Below are 16,107 nucleotides of genomic sequence, written 5' to 3'. Positions count from 1 at the left end.
ACCATTGTCGCCGGCGAAAGGGTGGATGAGGGCTAGGGTTTCTTGTGTCGGGGCTCGAGGAGGCAAGATGGCCAGGAAGTGGAAATTGTGGACTGGCCGATCCACAACTTCCAATTTAAGAAGGACGACGACCCTCGGCCGTGTGACTGACAACCGGGCCCCGCCATGCGTGTGCATTGAATTTAGGCGGCGGAGGTAGGTGGGCGAGCACCACGCGTCCTCAAGGCGGGCGCCGAGCAAGCGTGTGTGCCCATCTGTTCGGCGTCCGTGTGGACGCAAACCGGGCGCATGTTTGCGCCGGAAATGGGGCGGGCCGGAGGCCAAACGGACAAAATTTGAGAATGCGGTCGCGCGTTGGGCTGTGTCATCTGTCCGTTTTGGCCCAAACGGACGCGAGCAAACAGGATGAGGTTGCGTGTTGAAGTTGGTCTTAATTAGTTGCATTTTGCGATGAAAATTTAGCATTTGATTGAACCTAAATGCTGCAAAGTGCAGCTGCGCTATTTGGTTATTTACGGCGCACGCGCTAGGCGACAAAAGTCGTTCGCTGTCTGTAACAAACGCGTTATCCAGTGGGTAGTGTAAAGAATACCTATGCGCATGCAGGTGCCGATGTCACCTATTTATTTCATTTCAATTTTTTAAAAAGCTACAACTTTTGAACCGAGTGTCAGAACGAAGAACCGTTTTCACCGCTAGGTTCCTCGTGATGAGCTCTTCAAAACTAGATCCCATATGAATATGTTTTGATGATTTTTTTAAAAGCAACTTTGATGCTAGATGAAGCAACTTTAGTGCTAAGCATGAGCAACTCTGATGCTAGATGAATTGCACCGTGTGTATAACTAACTTCACCTAGTAGCCACCTAGTTAGTTGAGTGCAACAGTGTAATAGGTGGTCACTATGATTTCTAAGTTGCATACATCGGAAAATAAGTTGTGGATTTTTTAGTTGCATATCATACTGTGAAAGTTTCTTACCGTAGAGTGGAAACTTGTCTAACATGGCTTCTAAATTGTCTACCCCAGAAACCAGGTTGCCCTTTCACTGCGAAGTTGCCTATTTGTGATCTTCAATTTCCTACAATACTGTGAAAGTTGTCCATCAAGAGACCTAAGTTGCCTACAATATCGGAAAAAAATTGTGGGATCTAAGTCATCTATCATGATTTCAAATTTTGAACTATGTGGGGATGGGTGATATGAGATCCGTGTGCTTTCCTTTTCTAGGGGAGTATGCCCGCCAACGCTACTGAGCACACGGGTGCTGGCTAGCCAAATCATGACGAGCTCTTCAAAACTAAACCCACATGAATATGTTTTGATAATTTTTCTTTCTTTCAGAAAGCAACTTAAACGCTAGATGAGACAACTTTAGTGCTAAACAGAAGCAACTCCACTCCAATTTAAAGTAACTAATTACCAACAATGAGCAACTAACTAGTAATAGAGAATAACTTTGAACAGAGGTAGACAACATCATATCACCTTTATAAGCAACATTCTTTCTATGAGAGACAACTTTAGTGCTAAAAATAGGCAACTTCACTACACTTTCTATCCTAATTAAATTTTTTCGAACATTCTGCTAACTTCCTCACCGGTACTTCTAAGTTGCATATTGTTCATGCTTGTATGTCGTTGTTTCTAAAGTGCCTATAATACTATGGAGTCGTCTACCATTGATACTCTTGTGTCTGTTATTGCTAACTATGATAGACAACTTGGTGGTCAATTTTGGCAACTTTAGAGTGTTTAAAGGCAACTTTAGAAAAACAATGATAAACCACTTCACAATATTGTAGGCAGCTATTTTTGCAAAGTTAGGCAACTGAGCAGCAATGATAGGCAACTGAGCAGCAATGATAGGCAACTAATTACCAATAGTAGGCAACTAGGCATCAATGGTAGGCAATTTACAATATTTATAGGGAACTGAACATAATTTGTAGGCAACTAACTATCAAACAATAGGCAAATGAGCAACCATGATAGGCGAGTTGGGACAATGTTAGTAAAATTCACAGGTACACATAGTGCAGTGAAGTTTTTTTGTATGTAGTACTAAAGGGGCCTTATGTTTTGTGTGATTTTTCTTGTTTTTACGCAAACAAACCTAATATGCAGTCCTACTGGGCCGAAGAGAAGAAGTTGCTTCCCTATAGCACGATAGTTGCCTGCTTCACACCCAAAGTTGTCCTCAAAAAAAGTATCCAGTTGCCCACAATCAACCATACAGTTGCCTAAAATGAAGTATCTAGTTGCCCACAATCAACAAATAGTTTGACTAAAACCATGTATCCAGTTGCCCAATCCTCACGAACATAAACATTTACCAAGACCATTATTTGGTAAATATCTAAAGATTTTTAGATACCTGTAATTAAGTTTGGGTCATAGAGGTGGAGTCAAGATTTTCCTCTCCTCGGGCGGGATCCCTTGGTGCGACCGTAGAGGGGAGCGGGTGGAACTGGTTAAGTTTCCTAGCTGGAGATATGTGGCACATGAATATGTGTGTGTGCGTGTGCGCGCGCGCGTGCGCGTGTGTGTGTTTTCTCCTCTGCTAGTGCCTAGTTGCCTAACAAAAACTGTGGAGTTGTTCAGACTTGGACTGCACAAGAGTTGCCTGGTGAACTTAGTCTTTTCTATATGTGACCGCTTTATCTAGATACCAAGTCAGACTGAGACTACACAAGAGTTGTCTGATGAATGCATTGGAGTTGCACAAAAACACCCCAAAACTTGTTGGCTTTTTTAAGTACAACTCCAGTGCATATAAGTTACATAGTTGTTTTTCTTTTCTACCCCCAATGGGCTATGTTGGGTGAACTTAGTCTTTTCTATATGTGGTTGTGTTCTTAAATATTCGAAGTTGTTGTTGCTACCTCCTTGTTACAACAGAAATTGTTGGCGCGGTGGGGACGACGTCTCCTCCTTTACGTGACATCTAGTTTTGGACGTCGTGTTTGCTCGGGAGGGCGGAGAGGGCATCCTCAAACAGCGGTCGGAGGTTGACCGTTGGGTTGGCATCTCCATTTGTAGTGTGGACTCTTTGTCCATCGCGGGGGCCTCGGCTAGGAGGGGCGGATTTTGCTCCTCTTGTCGTCTAAGGTGATGGGATCCGACTTGATGTCGAAGGGAGCAATCGACGCCGAGGGGCCCTAAGAACGCCCCCTCCTCGTCCGGCTTGGAGGATTTCAGATGTACGAACTTGTTCAAACAAATTCGGTGACCGTCATTGGATGGTTAAAAGTGTTAGAGAGGTCGATCCCGACATTTGGGGTGATTTGGTGATCCGCGTTGGAGTTGTCTTTATGGTAGGCGACTTATAGGTGAAGCTAGTCAATTGATAATCATGATAACCAACTTAGAAGGATCCTTTGCTAATAGGTAGTCATACTAGGGGAAAATAGGAGTTGCTTTTTTATAGCATTAAAGTTGCCTCTGGAGCACACAAAGTTGCTCGAGAAAAAAAGTTCGTCGTAACCTACTCATATGGGATCTAGTTTTGAAAAACTCGTCGCGAGAAACACAACGGTGATAAACGGATCTGAATTTTGACACTCAAATCAGAAGTTATGACTTTTTAAAGTTTTTAATCCCCTAATAAATGCAGGTGGGATATATAGCGTGAGCACATGGACCTGACGCTTTCCTTTTTGGTGCAATAGAAGAAGACCGGTGCTTTCGTTTCTTTAAGAGGAAAGTGTGCTCAGACGAACGAGGGCACGGGCGCCGGCTAGCTAGGTCCCTGATTGAAACGGCAGAAACTATGCACCGAATTGCCCAACAACCCGTGACCACTCACCTGAAGACTGCTCGCCGACAGCAGCTGGCTCGACCACGTTCCCGTGTCCAAATTCGACACCTTCCGTCGTTAACGTTGAAACTCCGTCGCTGCCTTGATAACGCCATTAATTCCTCACTAGCAAACATGCCCGCGCGTTGCAACGGAAGAATAACATGCTAATAGATGTGGCAGTGCGTTGCTATGGGTTGATTTTTATTTTATTTTTAGACCATAGAGAATTTTGATAAGTCCAGTTGTTATTTGTGGCCGTTAGCACATTTAGAAGAGATAAATACACTTATGGTCACTGAAGTTTAGGTCAAAACACAGTACGGTCACTGAACTTTAGAATACGCTCAATACGGTCATTGAATACAAGGTGCGATGATTATACGGTCACTGGCTCACCGTATAACAATGTATTTTGTCTGGTTGACCGATTAAATAGTCTACTTGCCACTTAGGACAGCACTGTGTTGCGTCCCTACTCTAGGTCCCACGTGTCAGTGAGTAAAGCAAAATGAAGGAAAATGATTTATTCGTGGGTGCAGACTCGAACTTGAGAGCTAACGATCGTAAACATCGCGCCGCCAACCATCTGCGCCGTCGTAATTTTGTGTGAGTAAGCCGAGGACCACAGTTTAAAACTAAACATAAGCTACCATGTTTTGACACTATCTTAATCTTGTTGATTTTTTTTGTTCCGACATGTTCTCTCTGTGTAAGTTTCTTTTTGTTGACAACACATGCGAGCATGTATTTTTCCTTTTTTTTGGGTTTTGCTGTGTGTGTGCGTGCGTACATGTTAATGTGTGTTATCTGTGATTTTTCTCTTTCGTTTTCTGCTGTGAGTGTGTAATGTGTGCATGCGTGCGTATGTTGTATACATGTTAGTGTGTCCGTCCCTGCGTGCGGCCTGGACGTGATGTTCCATGGAGACGAGAATCAGCTGCGTAATTGAGGTGAGCCGCATCTTGTTGGCGATAGACCTCCTCCTGCGCCATGCTCGACAAGCCGGACAACTTCGTCGTGTCGACTGACGCCATAACCCGCCTCGCCGTGGCCAAGCCCTTCATCGCTCTCGACACACCGAACAGAGAGAGCATGTGACGATGACCAGGACTATTTGATCGGTCAACAGTGCCATACGTATAGAATACGGTTAGCCAATGACCGTATAATCAACGCAACTCGTATTCAATGACCGTATTGAGCGTATTCTGAAGTCCAGTGACCGTAGTGTGCTTTGACCTCAACTTCACTGACCACCAGTGTATTTATCTCCATTTAGAATGTCATTGTCTTGACCATGGAGTGTAGAGATCAAGAAGTCTACTCACTTTCTCCGACGTTGCCACGATAGGGTCAAGGATGGGTTGACTCACGTATGTCAGAACGAAGGAACAAATTTACGATCCTCCTGCATATCAAGCAGGTAATCTAGACCTTTTTGTGTTAAATCGCTCCTTACCACCCGGCAATTGTGGTAAAAGCAATCTCAAATAGACAAACAAAAACCACTCCATTTCTTTCCTTCTATAAAAAAATTAAAAGAGCGAATGGGCTACCAGCAGAAAAAATACATTGCACACAACCATTTTAAGTTTTAATCTTTACAAATTCAAAGGTGTTAATATTATAAATGAAACCAGCCATTTAAAATTTTAAATACACCGACTGCCACATGCGTTCTCTAAACATTCCAAATGGTGTGAAACTGGTAATTCAAGAATCATCGAAAAACAACCTATCATGTGGCTTTTTTATCCTCTTAGGAGCTTGACCTTCTTTCTCTTAAAAAATTAATCAATTTATCTATTTCCGTTCACAGTTCAGTAGAACACAACTCAATAGAAAGATGCATGTGACAGAGCACTGTAGGAAAACTGGCAAAGCAAACAGCAAGGCAGAAGGGGGAGCTCATAGGACATTCAGGAATGTTAAGACACTTCCCACGCCAAAGAAAATAAGAATTTGCTACACACAATTAACATACATGGCATTATTTCAAGGTAGTCATCAACATAATATGGTCGTTGCTGTTGATGGTCTTCGCTTCTCCCTCTGGCATTCTCACTCGCCCAACAAACACCCGCAGCTGAGACAATTGTTATAATTGCTTGTCCTGCACACAAACCCAAAGCAGAGAAACTTTGTGCAAGTTTTATTAGATAACTTTGTGCAGGTAACTTTGTCAAATATGAATGCCCTTCCCATTTCATACATAAAGATGTATTTTGTTTGGGACTCACACCAAACAAGGCGAGGGACAGAATGGTGGGACGATTTACCAAACTGTAACCCCGCAAGATTTACACAGTAGCATGCTAGGAGAAATCATGTCGTATGTGCATTATTCAAAGAGCTAAATGATGTGTATACAAAGTACAACCACTCTAAGTTTAACATAGATTAACATTCCAGCGGGGTCCAAAGGCAAACTAAGTACTTCCTTGTAATTTAGTATGAAGTACCAGAACCTAAAAACTAAATGGACTGAATTCACATATCCAACAGTTTTTTGTACAGAAGCAACTCACATTCAACCCATCTCTGAAAATACAATAGCATATCCTGAAAATTAAAGCATCTGTGGTGTTCTATGTTTATAATTATAAGTGTCTTGTTGCATGTTTGTCTTGAACAAAAGGATAAATACCCACTCACACGATTCTAGGCTGTTCTGCAACGACTTTCTACGGATCCACGACAGCGAGGCTATCGAAAAGACTTCGAGAGGTTTTATCTCTTGATCCGGTGGATGACTTTCTGTGGTGTGTTACAAATTGTGTACAACGACTTGACACACAGAGATGTTTTGTGGAGTGGCGGTTGTCAAATTGTAGTTGCTGGATTGCGAAAAAGTGGTGACGACAACACATGTGCGGCTTTGATGGTGGTGCTGCGAGCACCTGGTCTCGAGCTCCGGGGCGAAAGCCTAGGAAGACCCGAGTGGTCATACCTGACAATGGCGATGTTTTTATGTCGTTACTTTGTTGGAGGCATTGCTTGGATATGTTCAGATTGTTTCCTTAGGGTGAAAACTTTGATTCTGGCCTTTGTGGTGGGACCCGGCGACGGCGGCGCTTGAGTGTCGGATCCTTCCTGAAGGCGTTGCTGTTGAAGATACTCGTCCTCCATGTGATGTCAATTGTTGGTGTGGATATGGTCTCAGTTGTAGTTTGTCGATCGCTGATATGATGATCACTTTGAGGGTTTTTTTTTTCTTTTGCTTTCTCACGCTTACGCATAGCTTTTGGTCTTATGACCTTGCTAGTTGCTGGTGTGTTTTCGTGTGTGTGTTGGGTTGGATGTGTGCATCATAGTTATGCAGAAGCCAGGTGTGTGCCCATATTATATCCTCTCGATGCTCTATTTGAGCCAATAAAATCCATTCTTTGTCGGAAAAAAATTCAACCTTCTCTTTTGATGTGGTTGTTTGCATGTCTCTCTCACTGAATTTTCCTGTATCGGAAGGCGTCTGCGTCAGTGATGTGTGCCTAATATGATGGCGTGGGTTGCTCACCACGGGACCTTACTGTGCATGGACATGCAACTATGCGAGTGGGTCTGAGGCGAATTCTTGTTCTAATAATTGGGCGTCGCGTTCACCGGCGAAGTTCGGCCTAGTCTGTTGGGTCAGTTCTGTATCAAGTACAGGAGCACTAGTTGAGCCTTAGGTCATTGACTCGTTTGTTACACAATAGCAATCAAGTGACCTGGTGGGTATAAAAAAACGAGACCAACCCGGGCTAGACTAGGCTGTTGGCAGTTTTTATGGAAGAAAACTCCATGAGCACCGAACGCTCAAGCCGAGACTTGAACCCTGATGCGCTGGCTGCAAACTCCCGCGCCTTGCCAACTGAGCTACGCTCAGTTTTCACCTAGTGGGTATAGAAAAGCTAGTATCATAGGTGTCTGCCCCAGATGTCGTTGCATGATGATTCCCAGCTTGCTCCGTGCTAAACTAGACATTCAGGTGCCATCATCAGTCGATGAATCTAGGTGTCTCGGTTCTGTTTTTCTCGGCTGTGGCTCAGGTGGATTTAGAAACAAATGATTGTATCAGGCCAACCAAGCAATAATACCCAAGCCTCTATTGCAGGCAAGGTTTTTGCCCCAACATTCACCCACTTGTGTGAAAGTGACCCATGGTGAATTGTGTACATGGCACGTGCCCTTTTTTTGGTATGTGGATGTGTACAAATGTCTTGTGTATTTAGAAATTTGATTTAAATTTTTTGGACGGGTGTGGCGATTGCTTTGGTTCGCTTAGCATTTTTTGGCTGCATGTGGGCCAGGCTGATGTGATTGTTCTTGGCCCGTTGACCTGGTTGTCTAGCGTTCCTTCCGTGGGCTTCCTTTCTTATCTGGCTTGCACGTGCCTCCCGATCGACTTGTGGTGTCGTGGATCCGTGTATTCGGTTCTCGGTGCCGCTTTCCAGTCAAAAATGGGTGCCGCTTCGATCGCGTAATCTAGACGCTCCTCGTGTTTTTGGTCGGTGCCGCTTCCATCGTTTGATCTAGAGTCTGCTGTTAGTTTCTGGTTTGCGCCGCTGTCGTCGTCTAATCTCGAAACCTCGCCGTCTATCGCCACCGTTGCGGGGTTATAAATAGACCGTCCTTCTTGCCATATTATTGTAGTAGGTCTTCTTCGGTCTCATGTATATTGTCTCCATGGTATCTCTTTCTTTCTGTTGTAATGGACCGCGGCGTCCGGGTCGGCCTCCTCGTTCCCGGGGGGCTGTGGTCGGCCGGCGCGGTGGTTGGGGCCGTTCTGCTGTATCGCCCTTGTGTCGGCTCGGCCCGTATGTATGGAGCATGCTCCGGCGTTTGATGATCATGCATGCAGTCTGTTGCCGGCTCATGGGATGCCAGAGCGAGCGCCCCGGCAAGCGGCGCCACTCGTGCGACAACGGTTGCGCCTACGTCCGGTGCTACCCGATGGACGGCGACGTCTGCTCCGCCGGGTCCAGTACGTCTATAACCAGCACGGCTGCCAGAGCTGCGTAGCCTACTACGAGGCCGTGACCACGAGAGCATGTGCCCACACGTGCCTTGCTCCTGCACGGGGTCCGGCCATGCCTCCATCGGTTCGCTGCCGCCGCCGCTGAAGTCAGCCGCCAGGAGCGGCGCCTCCGGATCTCCGTCGCCCCCGTCTTTTCCTTGGAGTGTCTCGCCTCCGCCGCTGTGCCGCATCGAGCTAGCCAGAATCGGCATCGTGGGCATCAGCCCCTTCTCAAGCCGTGTATCATGGCCATACCCCGCACGTGGCTCCTGCGGCAACGCGCGAGGTGGCAGCGACCTGCGTGCATGTAGAGCGGCGGTGGCAGCACACGCTCATCGTGCGGGGAAGATGTCCTTCGCACTTGGCGGCTAGCCGGGCATCCCCGCATCCGGGAGGATGGAGCAGACATCGCCGCCCATTACGAACGCCGGTATGGCAGCCATTCCGCGTTGGGTGGAGGAGGTTGGAACAAACGCTAGCACACCAGCCAAGTTATGGCTACAACCACGGCAGCGTCGATGCAATCCAGAACCTCTCGCCTTCAACTGGAGTATCCTGCGGAAGACGCGGTGCTCGATGTTTGTTCTCTAACTACCCGGTGTTTGTTCCCTGCTCCACAGGTACCGTGGCTTCTAAAAGTCTAAAACAGGTCGGGTTTCTTTCTTTGTGTTCTTTCGCAAGATTTGACGTGTTTCTTTCTCTGTGTTCTTCCGCAAGATTTGACATCATGATTTAACTGGTCGAAAAGCAAAAACTGTTGATGTTAGAACCATGTGGCCGCCCCATGCAAAACTCACTCACGTAGGCACCTCACCTCTCAATTCCATGCACATGCACGTGGTCACATGACTGTTATTCACGCCCAATCAAAGCATGCACCCATCAGCGATAAAACGAAAGCAAACAGATCCCATGCCGCCCCATGAAGAACGTAGTTTGACAAAACAAACCGCGGAAGAAAGTGCTACGGCCACACATATCGTGTACTAGCACTTGGCATTCTGTTCATGGAAAAACTGTTTTTTAAGATTTTTTAAGAGAATTCAAAAGGAAAATATACACCGTTATCCTTTTTTAGTGGATACCTTTACCTTTTCTAATTTGTGAAAAGACATGAATGTCGACAAATAAAAGTTCACACAAAATAGAAAAACTAACACACGAATGACCCACCGAAGTGCGGCCACAACTCAAGTAACTATTAATTGAACAAGAAAAAATATATGTACATAAAATTTTATATACTACATAGATGATTCACCGAAATCCACCAAACTCAAACTTAGCATGCGATATATAAAAATACTTCCCTTGTTCAATAAGTGCGGCGCCAAAGCTTTGGCGAGGAAGCCGTTACCGATGCCGTTGTGTTCTCCCGTTATTGGAAGAGTGAAAAAATATCTCCAGCTCTTTTTTGGTGGAGAGAAATGAATAATCACTGGAGGACGTTAAAAAAAGCTTCCCCAACTGATTTCAGGAAAAAAACTAATTTCAAAAAGAAAAAAAAAAAGCATCCCCAACTGCATCTATCCACGGAGGACAGGAGCTCTCCTTTGATAATTTGCCACCTCTTTCTTTGGACTTTGATAATTTGCCACCCGTTACTTTGTAATTGATCTAGTGACACTCTTTTGTTTGGACTTTGATATTTTGCCACTTATCAACACAAAAACAAACTTTATAAATAATAGACAAGATAAGTGAACAAAACAGAGGACTATTATGCCCTTGTACCTGTTTGACCCAAACATAACACACAGGAAGGATTGAACTCGTGCTCCACTCCTCTCTCCTGCACGTTTGTACTGCTCCTCGCCGGCCCTTGCCTTGCTGCTCCTCGCTGGCCCTTGCTGCTCCTGGTCGGCCTTGCTGCCCTGCTGCCGCTGCCCCCTCCTGCACCTCTTACCCAGCCACCACTGCCCCAACTAGTACAGTCTCTCCTTCCCTTGCTGTTCCTCCTCAAATTTTTATCAAAAATTGCTCAGACTAGTTGAAATGCATGGAACCGGTGAACCGTTCATCCGACTTGGATGAAACTTTCCCAGATTAGTCACGCATATATGAACAATTTTCTGTATTTTTTTGAAATTATTCTGACAACTTTCAAATTTCGGTCAAAATTTGGTCAAACTAGTTAAACTGTAATTGAAAAGCATGGAACCGTTGAACCGTTGATCCAAATTCGATGAAACTTTCTCAGATTAGGCGCTCTTATATGTTTGTTTTTATGGAATTTTTTCAATTTTTTCTAGGTGGTTCGAAAAAAAGTCAAAATTTTGGCAGCAATCTGGCTCAATTTGGACAGCATTCTGACTGTTTTTTGGCTTTTCAACAAATTTTTGCACATAATATCCAAATTCAAACATATATTTGCAGATGGACATATTCATATACCATGACACAATATGAAGAGAACATAGCAAGATAGAGCATTCAACATGTCCATACATATCCATATCTCATCTACCACAAGGCAATAGTTGCTGCCACGATTACAACCAAAAGCATAAGGCAATAGTTGCTGCCATGTTACAACCAAAAGCACAAGGCAATAGTTGCTGCCATAGATATTACAACCAAAAGCATAGAGAAGATCAAACACAACACTAGTACTTCCTTCTCTTCGGGGTCAACTTTCTAGCTTTTGAGCTTGAGACCATGTCATATGCAATCATGGTGTCCTCCACGGTTGGGTTGCTGCGATGCCTCATCCGCCAATGCCATAGCCAACATCCTTCTTGTCACAGGATTGGGACTGCCTTGAAGACTATGTGGCATAGTGATCATGTGTCTATTGGGAGTGACAACAACTTCAAGTTGTGGTGCTACATGTGTTGCCTCATCAGCCAACGCCGTAGCCAACATCCTGCATGTGTTGAGAAATGTAAGACTTGCAAGGAAAATTAGATATTACTATAGTATGTGGATATGTTATCTTCTTGTCACTGGAATGGGGCTGCCTTGAAGACTTTGTGGCATAGTGATCATGTGCCTATTGGGAGTGACAACAACTTCAGGTTGTTGGGCTGCCACTTCAGGTTCCGGTGCCGAGGCATCATCATCAGCTGGATATCTTGGTGCTCTCTTCTTTCTTTTCCTGCACATAAACAAGTTAGTACACAGTGTAGTAAGTGATGAAATAAACATTGATCACTACAAGTGATAAAATAAACATAGATCATTACATGTACCTTGGCTTTGGTCCATTCAATGGACACGTGGACTGCCTGTGGCCTAAAATGTGGCATCTTTTGCATCTATTCTTGCTGCCTAGCTGTTTTGGCTCTTTCTTCTTTTTAGGACCACCATCTCCACCTTTGAGGAAGCTCTTGTACCTGTTCTTTCTAGGCCTTCCAACACCTCTTTTCTTGTCTAATGGAGCCTCCATATCAAATGGAAATTGTACATGTGGCCATTGAGACCTATCTGTCAATGGCTCAATCTCTCCAGCATATGTTGCCCGAAACTTCTCCAGAGAGAAATAGTCATGCACATAATCCTCCCATCTGGGGTTCCTTCTATCTAGCAAGAAAGCAAGTGCATGCTCACAAGGCTTCCCTGTGTGCTGCCACTCCAAGCACGTGCACTCGCTTTGGTCAATTTTCACAACATGTCGCAAGTTGTATTTACTTGTGTCCCTCACCTCACAACTTGCAACTCCAGATTTCCCAACTTTCAAATGTTTAAGTCCCCTTGTCCTATTATGAATCTGTTGGATGATGGCTGGAATAATTTTTCCTTTCAGTTTCATTCCAATCTTTCTCCTTTTCTCATGAAGTTTCATGACTAGCTCTCTAAGAGTGTCAGCTAGCTCATCAGGTGGCAAATCTTTGTAATCTTTAATCCAACCATTAAAAGACTCGGCAAGGTTATTCTTGATGTAATCACATTTAATGGAGGTGTCAAACATGCATCTCATCCATTTTAAGTTGTGGTACCTTGAGAGATATTCATGCACATCAGGTGCTTCTGCTAGGATTTTATTCATGTGGTAGTTAAAAACTTGTGGCCTATATGCCCTAGCAGCTGGCCACATTCTGCCAAACACATCTCCTTGGAACTTTTTAGAGAAGTTAGCCATGAGATGCCTAAAACACTCCCTTTGATCTGCATAAGGGAATTTTTTTGGACTGCATTCTCTAAACCTTTACATGCATCTGTGCATATAGCTAGAGGGGAAACAGGACCTAATGCCTTGTTGTGTTGTGACATGAACCATGTCCAATTTTCATCGGTTTCACCATCAATGAATGCAAATGCTACAGGATACATCCAATTATGCCCATCTAATGCTGTACAAGCGGCTAAGTGACCTCTCCATTTACCGGTGAGTGCAGTTGAGTCTATACTAAGATATGGTCTACAACCAGCTTTAAAGCCATCAATGCAAGGTTTAAGAGCCATAAAGAATCGGTTAAAGCGAACCATACCGTTAACCATCTTCATATCCACCTCTACAATGCTGCCTGGGGATCTCTTCTCAACTTCCGCTTTGAAGTTAAACAAATATTGAAAACTTTGCCTCATGCTACCATAAATCTCTTTTTGTGCTATATCTTTGCCTTTCCACACCGTATGATACTCAATTGTAGTGCCATATGTATCTTGCAAATTCTCCAACAGCTCTTTGCATCCAATTGTAGGGTCACTCTGTATAAGGGGTACGGTCCTCTGTGCTACCCATCCTTGAGATGTCATGCTGCTTTTTATCCTACCGGTAGAGGAGCACTTGTGCTTCACAGAAATCTTGGTAACCTGCAATACAATAGGAAGCCCATCAGATCATAGTATAAACATAGAAAAAACAGCAACAATAACATTGCTTAAAAGCCCATCATGACATAGGACTTTAGTACCCTTATGTTTTGTCCATCGGTCCTCACTCTGGCTGTAATCCTCCATGGACAACCCTTGGCTCTACATTTGCCAAGATATCTTTTCTTATCAGTCTTATATCCCCAAATGTCGATCTCCCTTTTAATTCCATATTGTCTGATAGCCATCCTAAAATCTTTCATTGAAGGAAACAAAGCACCAAGATACATCTGCGGGTTCTCTTTGTCATATGCAATCTCCTCATCTGGTGGCACACTATCATCCACGGGAATGGCAGCCTCAATGAAAAGATGATGGTCCTCCTCATCGGTCATGTAAACTTCCTCACTAGGTGGAGAAGGTGGTGGCTCAGGGCCCGCCTCATCGTTGATACCAAGAAGATCGCACATATTATCTTCGGTTATGGGAATGTCGACATCGTTAATACCAAGAGGATCACACATATTGTCTTCTTCAGTTATGGGAGGAGCTATCTCAATCAAGCTCCAATCTATGAGTGGTTCTTCCTGATTAACCACGGAGGACTCACATCTCTCAGTACTATCAACCACATCAAAAACAGTTTGAGATTGCATTGTGGCTGGGTGGTCAACATCATCCGGTGAAAACTCCACATCATCAGGAAAAACTCTATATTGACTACCCATTGTCTGTGCCATCTCGAAAGCTGACAAGTTTGAATTGTCAACAACCACAGAGGAGCTAGCACTGCATTCTACAGATTTGTTAGTTGTCTTTTTTGGAGCAGCTGGCTGTTTGGGGGTAGCTGGCTTTTTGGGAGCTGGCTTTTTCGGGGCAGCTGGCTGTTTGGGGGTAGCTGGCTTTTTGGGAGCGCGCGGCTGTTTGGGAGCACGCGGCTGTTTGGGAGCACGCGGGTGTTTGGGAGCAGCTGGCTGTTTTGGAGCCCTCTTTGCATTGGGTGCCTCCAATGTAACAACCTCAGCTAACAGAAATGATTTCTTGGCCTCAAAGTCCCAATGATTGCCAATAAAGTGGGAATTCAGTTGCTGACCATTAAGTACAAGATCAACTGTGCTCTCGACGGTGTCTAATGCAAACAACCGCACCTCCTGGCCTATCCCCGTTTTGATATGTTCTGCCACAGCTTCATTGAAGCTAACCCATGACATACCAGAAATGTTGAAATCAAACACAACATCATGCTTGTCAACAACTTGCTCGCTTCCATCATCAAGCTTGTAGACATAACGAGCTACTCTAATAGTTAATGTGAACACCAACGGCGGTGGAGGCGGCCTACTCGACAATGACCAATAACGAACAATATACGATGGAGTTAGCGTCTATTCGCTAACGTGCATTTAGATGAGCACCAAAAAGAAGCTACTTTGCTTTCTCACCTCAACTCCGGAACAAACAAAAGAGGAAAGTCGAAGCCATCTGCAACAACGTGCTCACCCGCCTTCGGTTCAGCCATCTCCAACACCTAGCTCATCTGAGGTATATGGTCTGTAACAACAAGAAATCAAGCTAACATCATGAGATATACAACAGCAAGTAAGCAGCTCGTGTACAGAACAATTTAGAACATCAACAGGGTCAACTTGCGCGTGTACAGCACATAGCGGCGGCAGCAGAAGCACACAAGCAGCGGTGGCACATCACGGCCACAACCAAGCCAGAAGCCGCCTCGCCGCCTGCCCTAACCCTAGTGCCGGCCGCCGCCGCTCCGCCTAATGGTTACCCTAACCCTAGGGGCGCCGCCGGGGAGATGAGCGCGAGAGAGGGAGGGAGCGGGAGAGAGGGACTCACCAGGGCCGCCGCCGTCGAGTATCCCCAGGGTCGTCGCCGTCGTCCAGTAGCCGCCGTCGTCTGTCGCCTGCGTTCGTGAGAGAGAGGGGATGAGAACGAGCTCCTCTGTTCCTGGTCAATCGAGATGTAAGGGCAAGTATGTCTTTTTTTGTGGGACCCATATGACAGAGGGCAAAATAACAAACACCCAGGTAAAAAGTGTCATCAGATCAAATACAAAGTAAAAAGTGGCAAATAGTCAATGTACCAAGTAAGGGGTGGCAAATAATCAAATTCCCTTTGACTTGGCTTCCACTAGCGTTTGCCCAACGGAAAGTGGCCGATCCCTTTCGCCATCACAGAGCCGGGGGAAAGGAATCGCGCGTCCATCGCCCCTTGCACGAGCGGGTCAGTCATTCAGTCATCTGGGATTGAAAAGAGAGAGACGCCGGAGCCGCATGTCGGCTCTGTGTGGTGGTTAGGTACGGCCCTTTTCGCGACGCCCTAGCTTTTTTTTATCTGTTCGGCCGATTGATGCTCATGATCGGGACCATGCGTGAGCAGAAGAACTACGTGGTGACCACAGCACAGAGCCATCGAGAGGTTACGAGATGGGGAGCTGTACGTACGTACTCCGACGCGAGAATGAATAGGGCGTGCGGGAGCGTGCGTGACCACACAGCTAGCTGCCCGCGCCGGCAGGGCGGACCGCCCAACGACT

At 45.3% G+C, this 16,107-nt stretch overlaps 2 protein-coding genes across 4 annotated transcripts; both read right to left on the bottom strand.

Annotated features, from left to right (window-relative positions):
* Positions 1-9,890: 9,890 nt before the first annotated feature.
* Positions 9,891-15,511, bottom strand: LOC109780744 (uncharacterized). Of its 3 annotated transcripts, none has more exons than XR_012181222.1 (3): positions 13,655-14,963; positions 11,990-13,553; positions 9,891-11,895 (listed from the first exon to the last, which is right to left on the bottom strand). XR_012181222.1 is itself a non-coding variant. In XM_020339324.4 (2 exons), exons 1-2 carry the CDS (start codon positions 14,762-14,764, stop codon positions 12,783-12,785), a joined length of 1,881 nt encoding a protein of 626 aa, XP_020194913.3. In that variant the 5' UTR covers positions 14,765-14,963; the 3' UTR covers positions 9,891-12,782. The 3 variants fall into 3 exon arrangements, 1 of the variants encoding a protein (XP_020194913.3); XR_012181223.1 differs by lacking the exons at positions 9,891-11,895; positions 13,655-14,963 and adding exons at positions 14,996-15,104; positions 15,408-15,511 and having other exon boundaries at positions 13,264-13,553; XM_020339324.4 differs by having other exon boundaries at positions 9,891-13,553.
* LOC141021621 (uncharacterized) lies at positions 11,641-12,708 on the bottom strand. The gene is made up of 3 exons (XM_073497461.1): positions 11,990-12,708; positions 11,811-11,895; positions 11,641-11,664 (listed from the first exon to the last, which is right to left on the bottom strand). The coding sequence occupies exons 1-3, from the start codon at positions 12,706-12,708 to the stop codon at positions 11,641-11,643; spliced, it is 828 nt and encodes a 275-aa protein (XP_073353562.1).
* Positions 15,512-16,107: the final 596 nt, after the last annotated feature.

Source organism: Aegilops tauschii, chromosome 4 (genome assembly GCF_002575655.3).
Source record: "Aegilops tauschii subsp. strangulata cultivar AL8/78 chromosome 4, Aet v6.0, whole genome shotgun sequence".
Taxonomy (NCBI): domain Eukaryota; kingdom Viridiplantae; phylum Streptophyta; class Magnoliopsida; order Poales; family Poaceae; genus Aegilops; species Aegilops tauschii.
Note: the sequence above shows the minus strand (reverse complement) of the source record. Positions and strands in the feature narration are given on the sequence as shown.

Bases quoted from the DNA above. Each gene is read 5' to 3' on its own strand.
- LOC141021621 (XM_073497461.1), bottom strand. From the start codon at position 12,708: ATGTTTGACACCTCCATTAAATGTGATTACATCAAGAATAACCTTGCC. The intron at 11,896-11,989 runs GTACATGTAATG...GTTTATGTGCAG, and splicing joins TTGAATGGACCAAAGCCAAG to GAAAAGAAAGAAGAGAGCAC. The intron at 11,665-11,810 runs GTTGTTGTCACT...CAACACATGCAG, and splicing joins TGGCAGCCCAACAACCTGAA to GATGTTGGCTACGGCGTTGG.
- LOC109780744 (XM_020339324.4), bottom strand. From the start codon at position 14,764: ATGTCATGGGTTAGCTTCAATGAAGCTGTGGCAGAACATATCAAAACG. The intron at 13,554-13,654 runs GTACTAAAGTCC...ATTGTATTGCAG, and splicing joins CCGATGGACAAAACATAAGG to GTTACCAAGATTTCTGTGAA.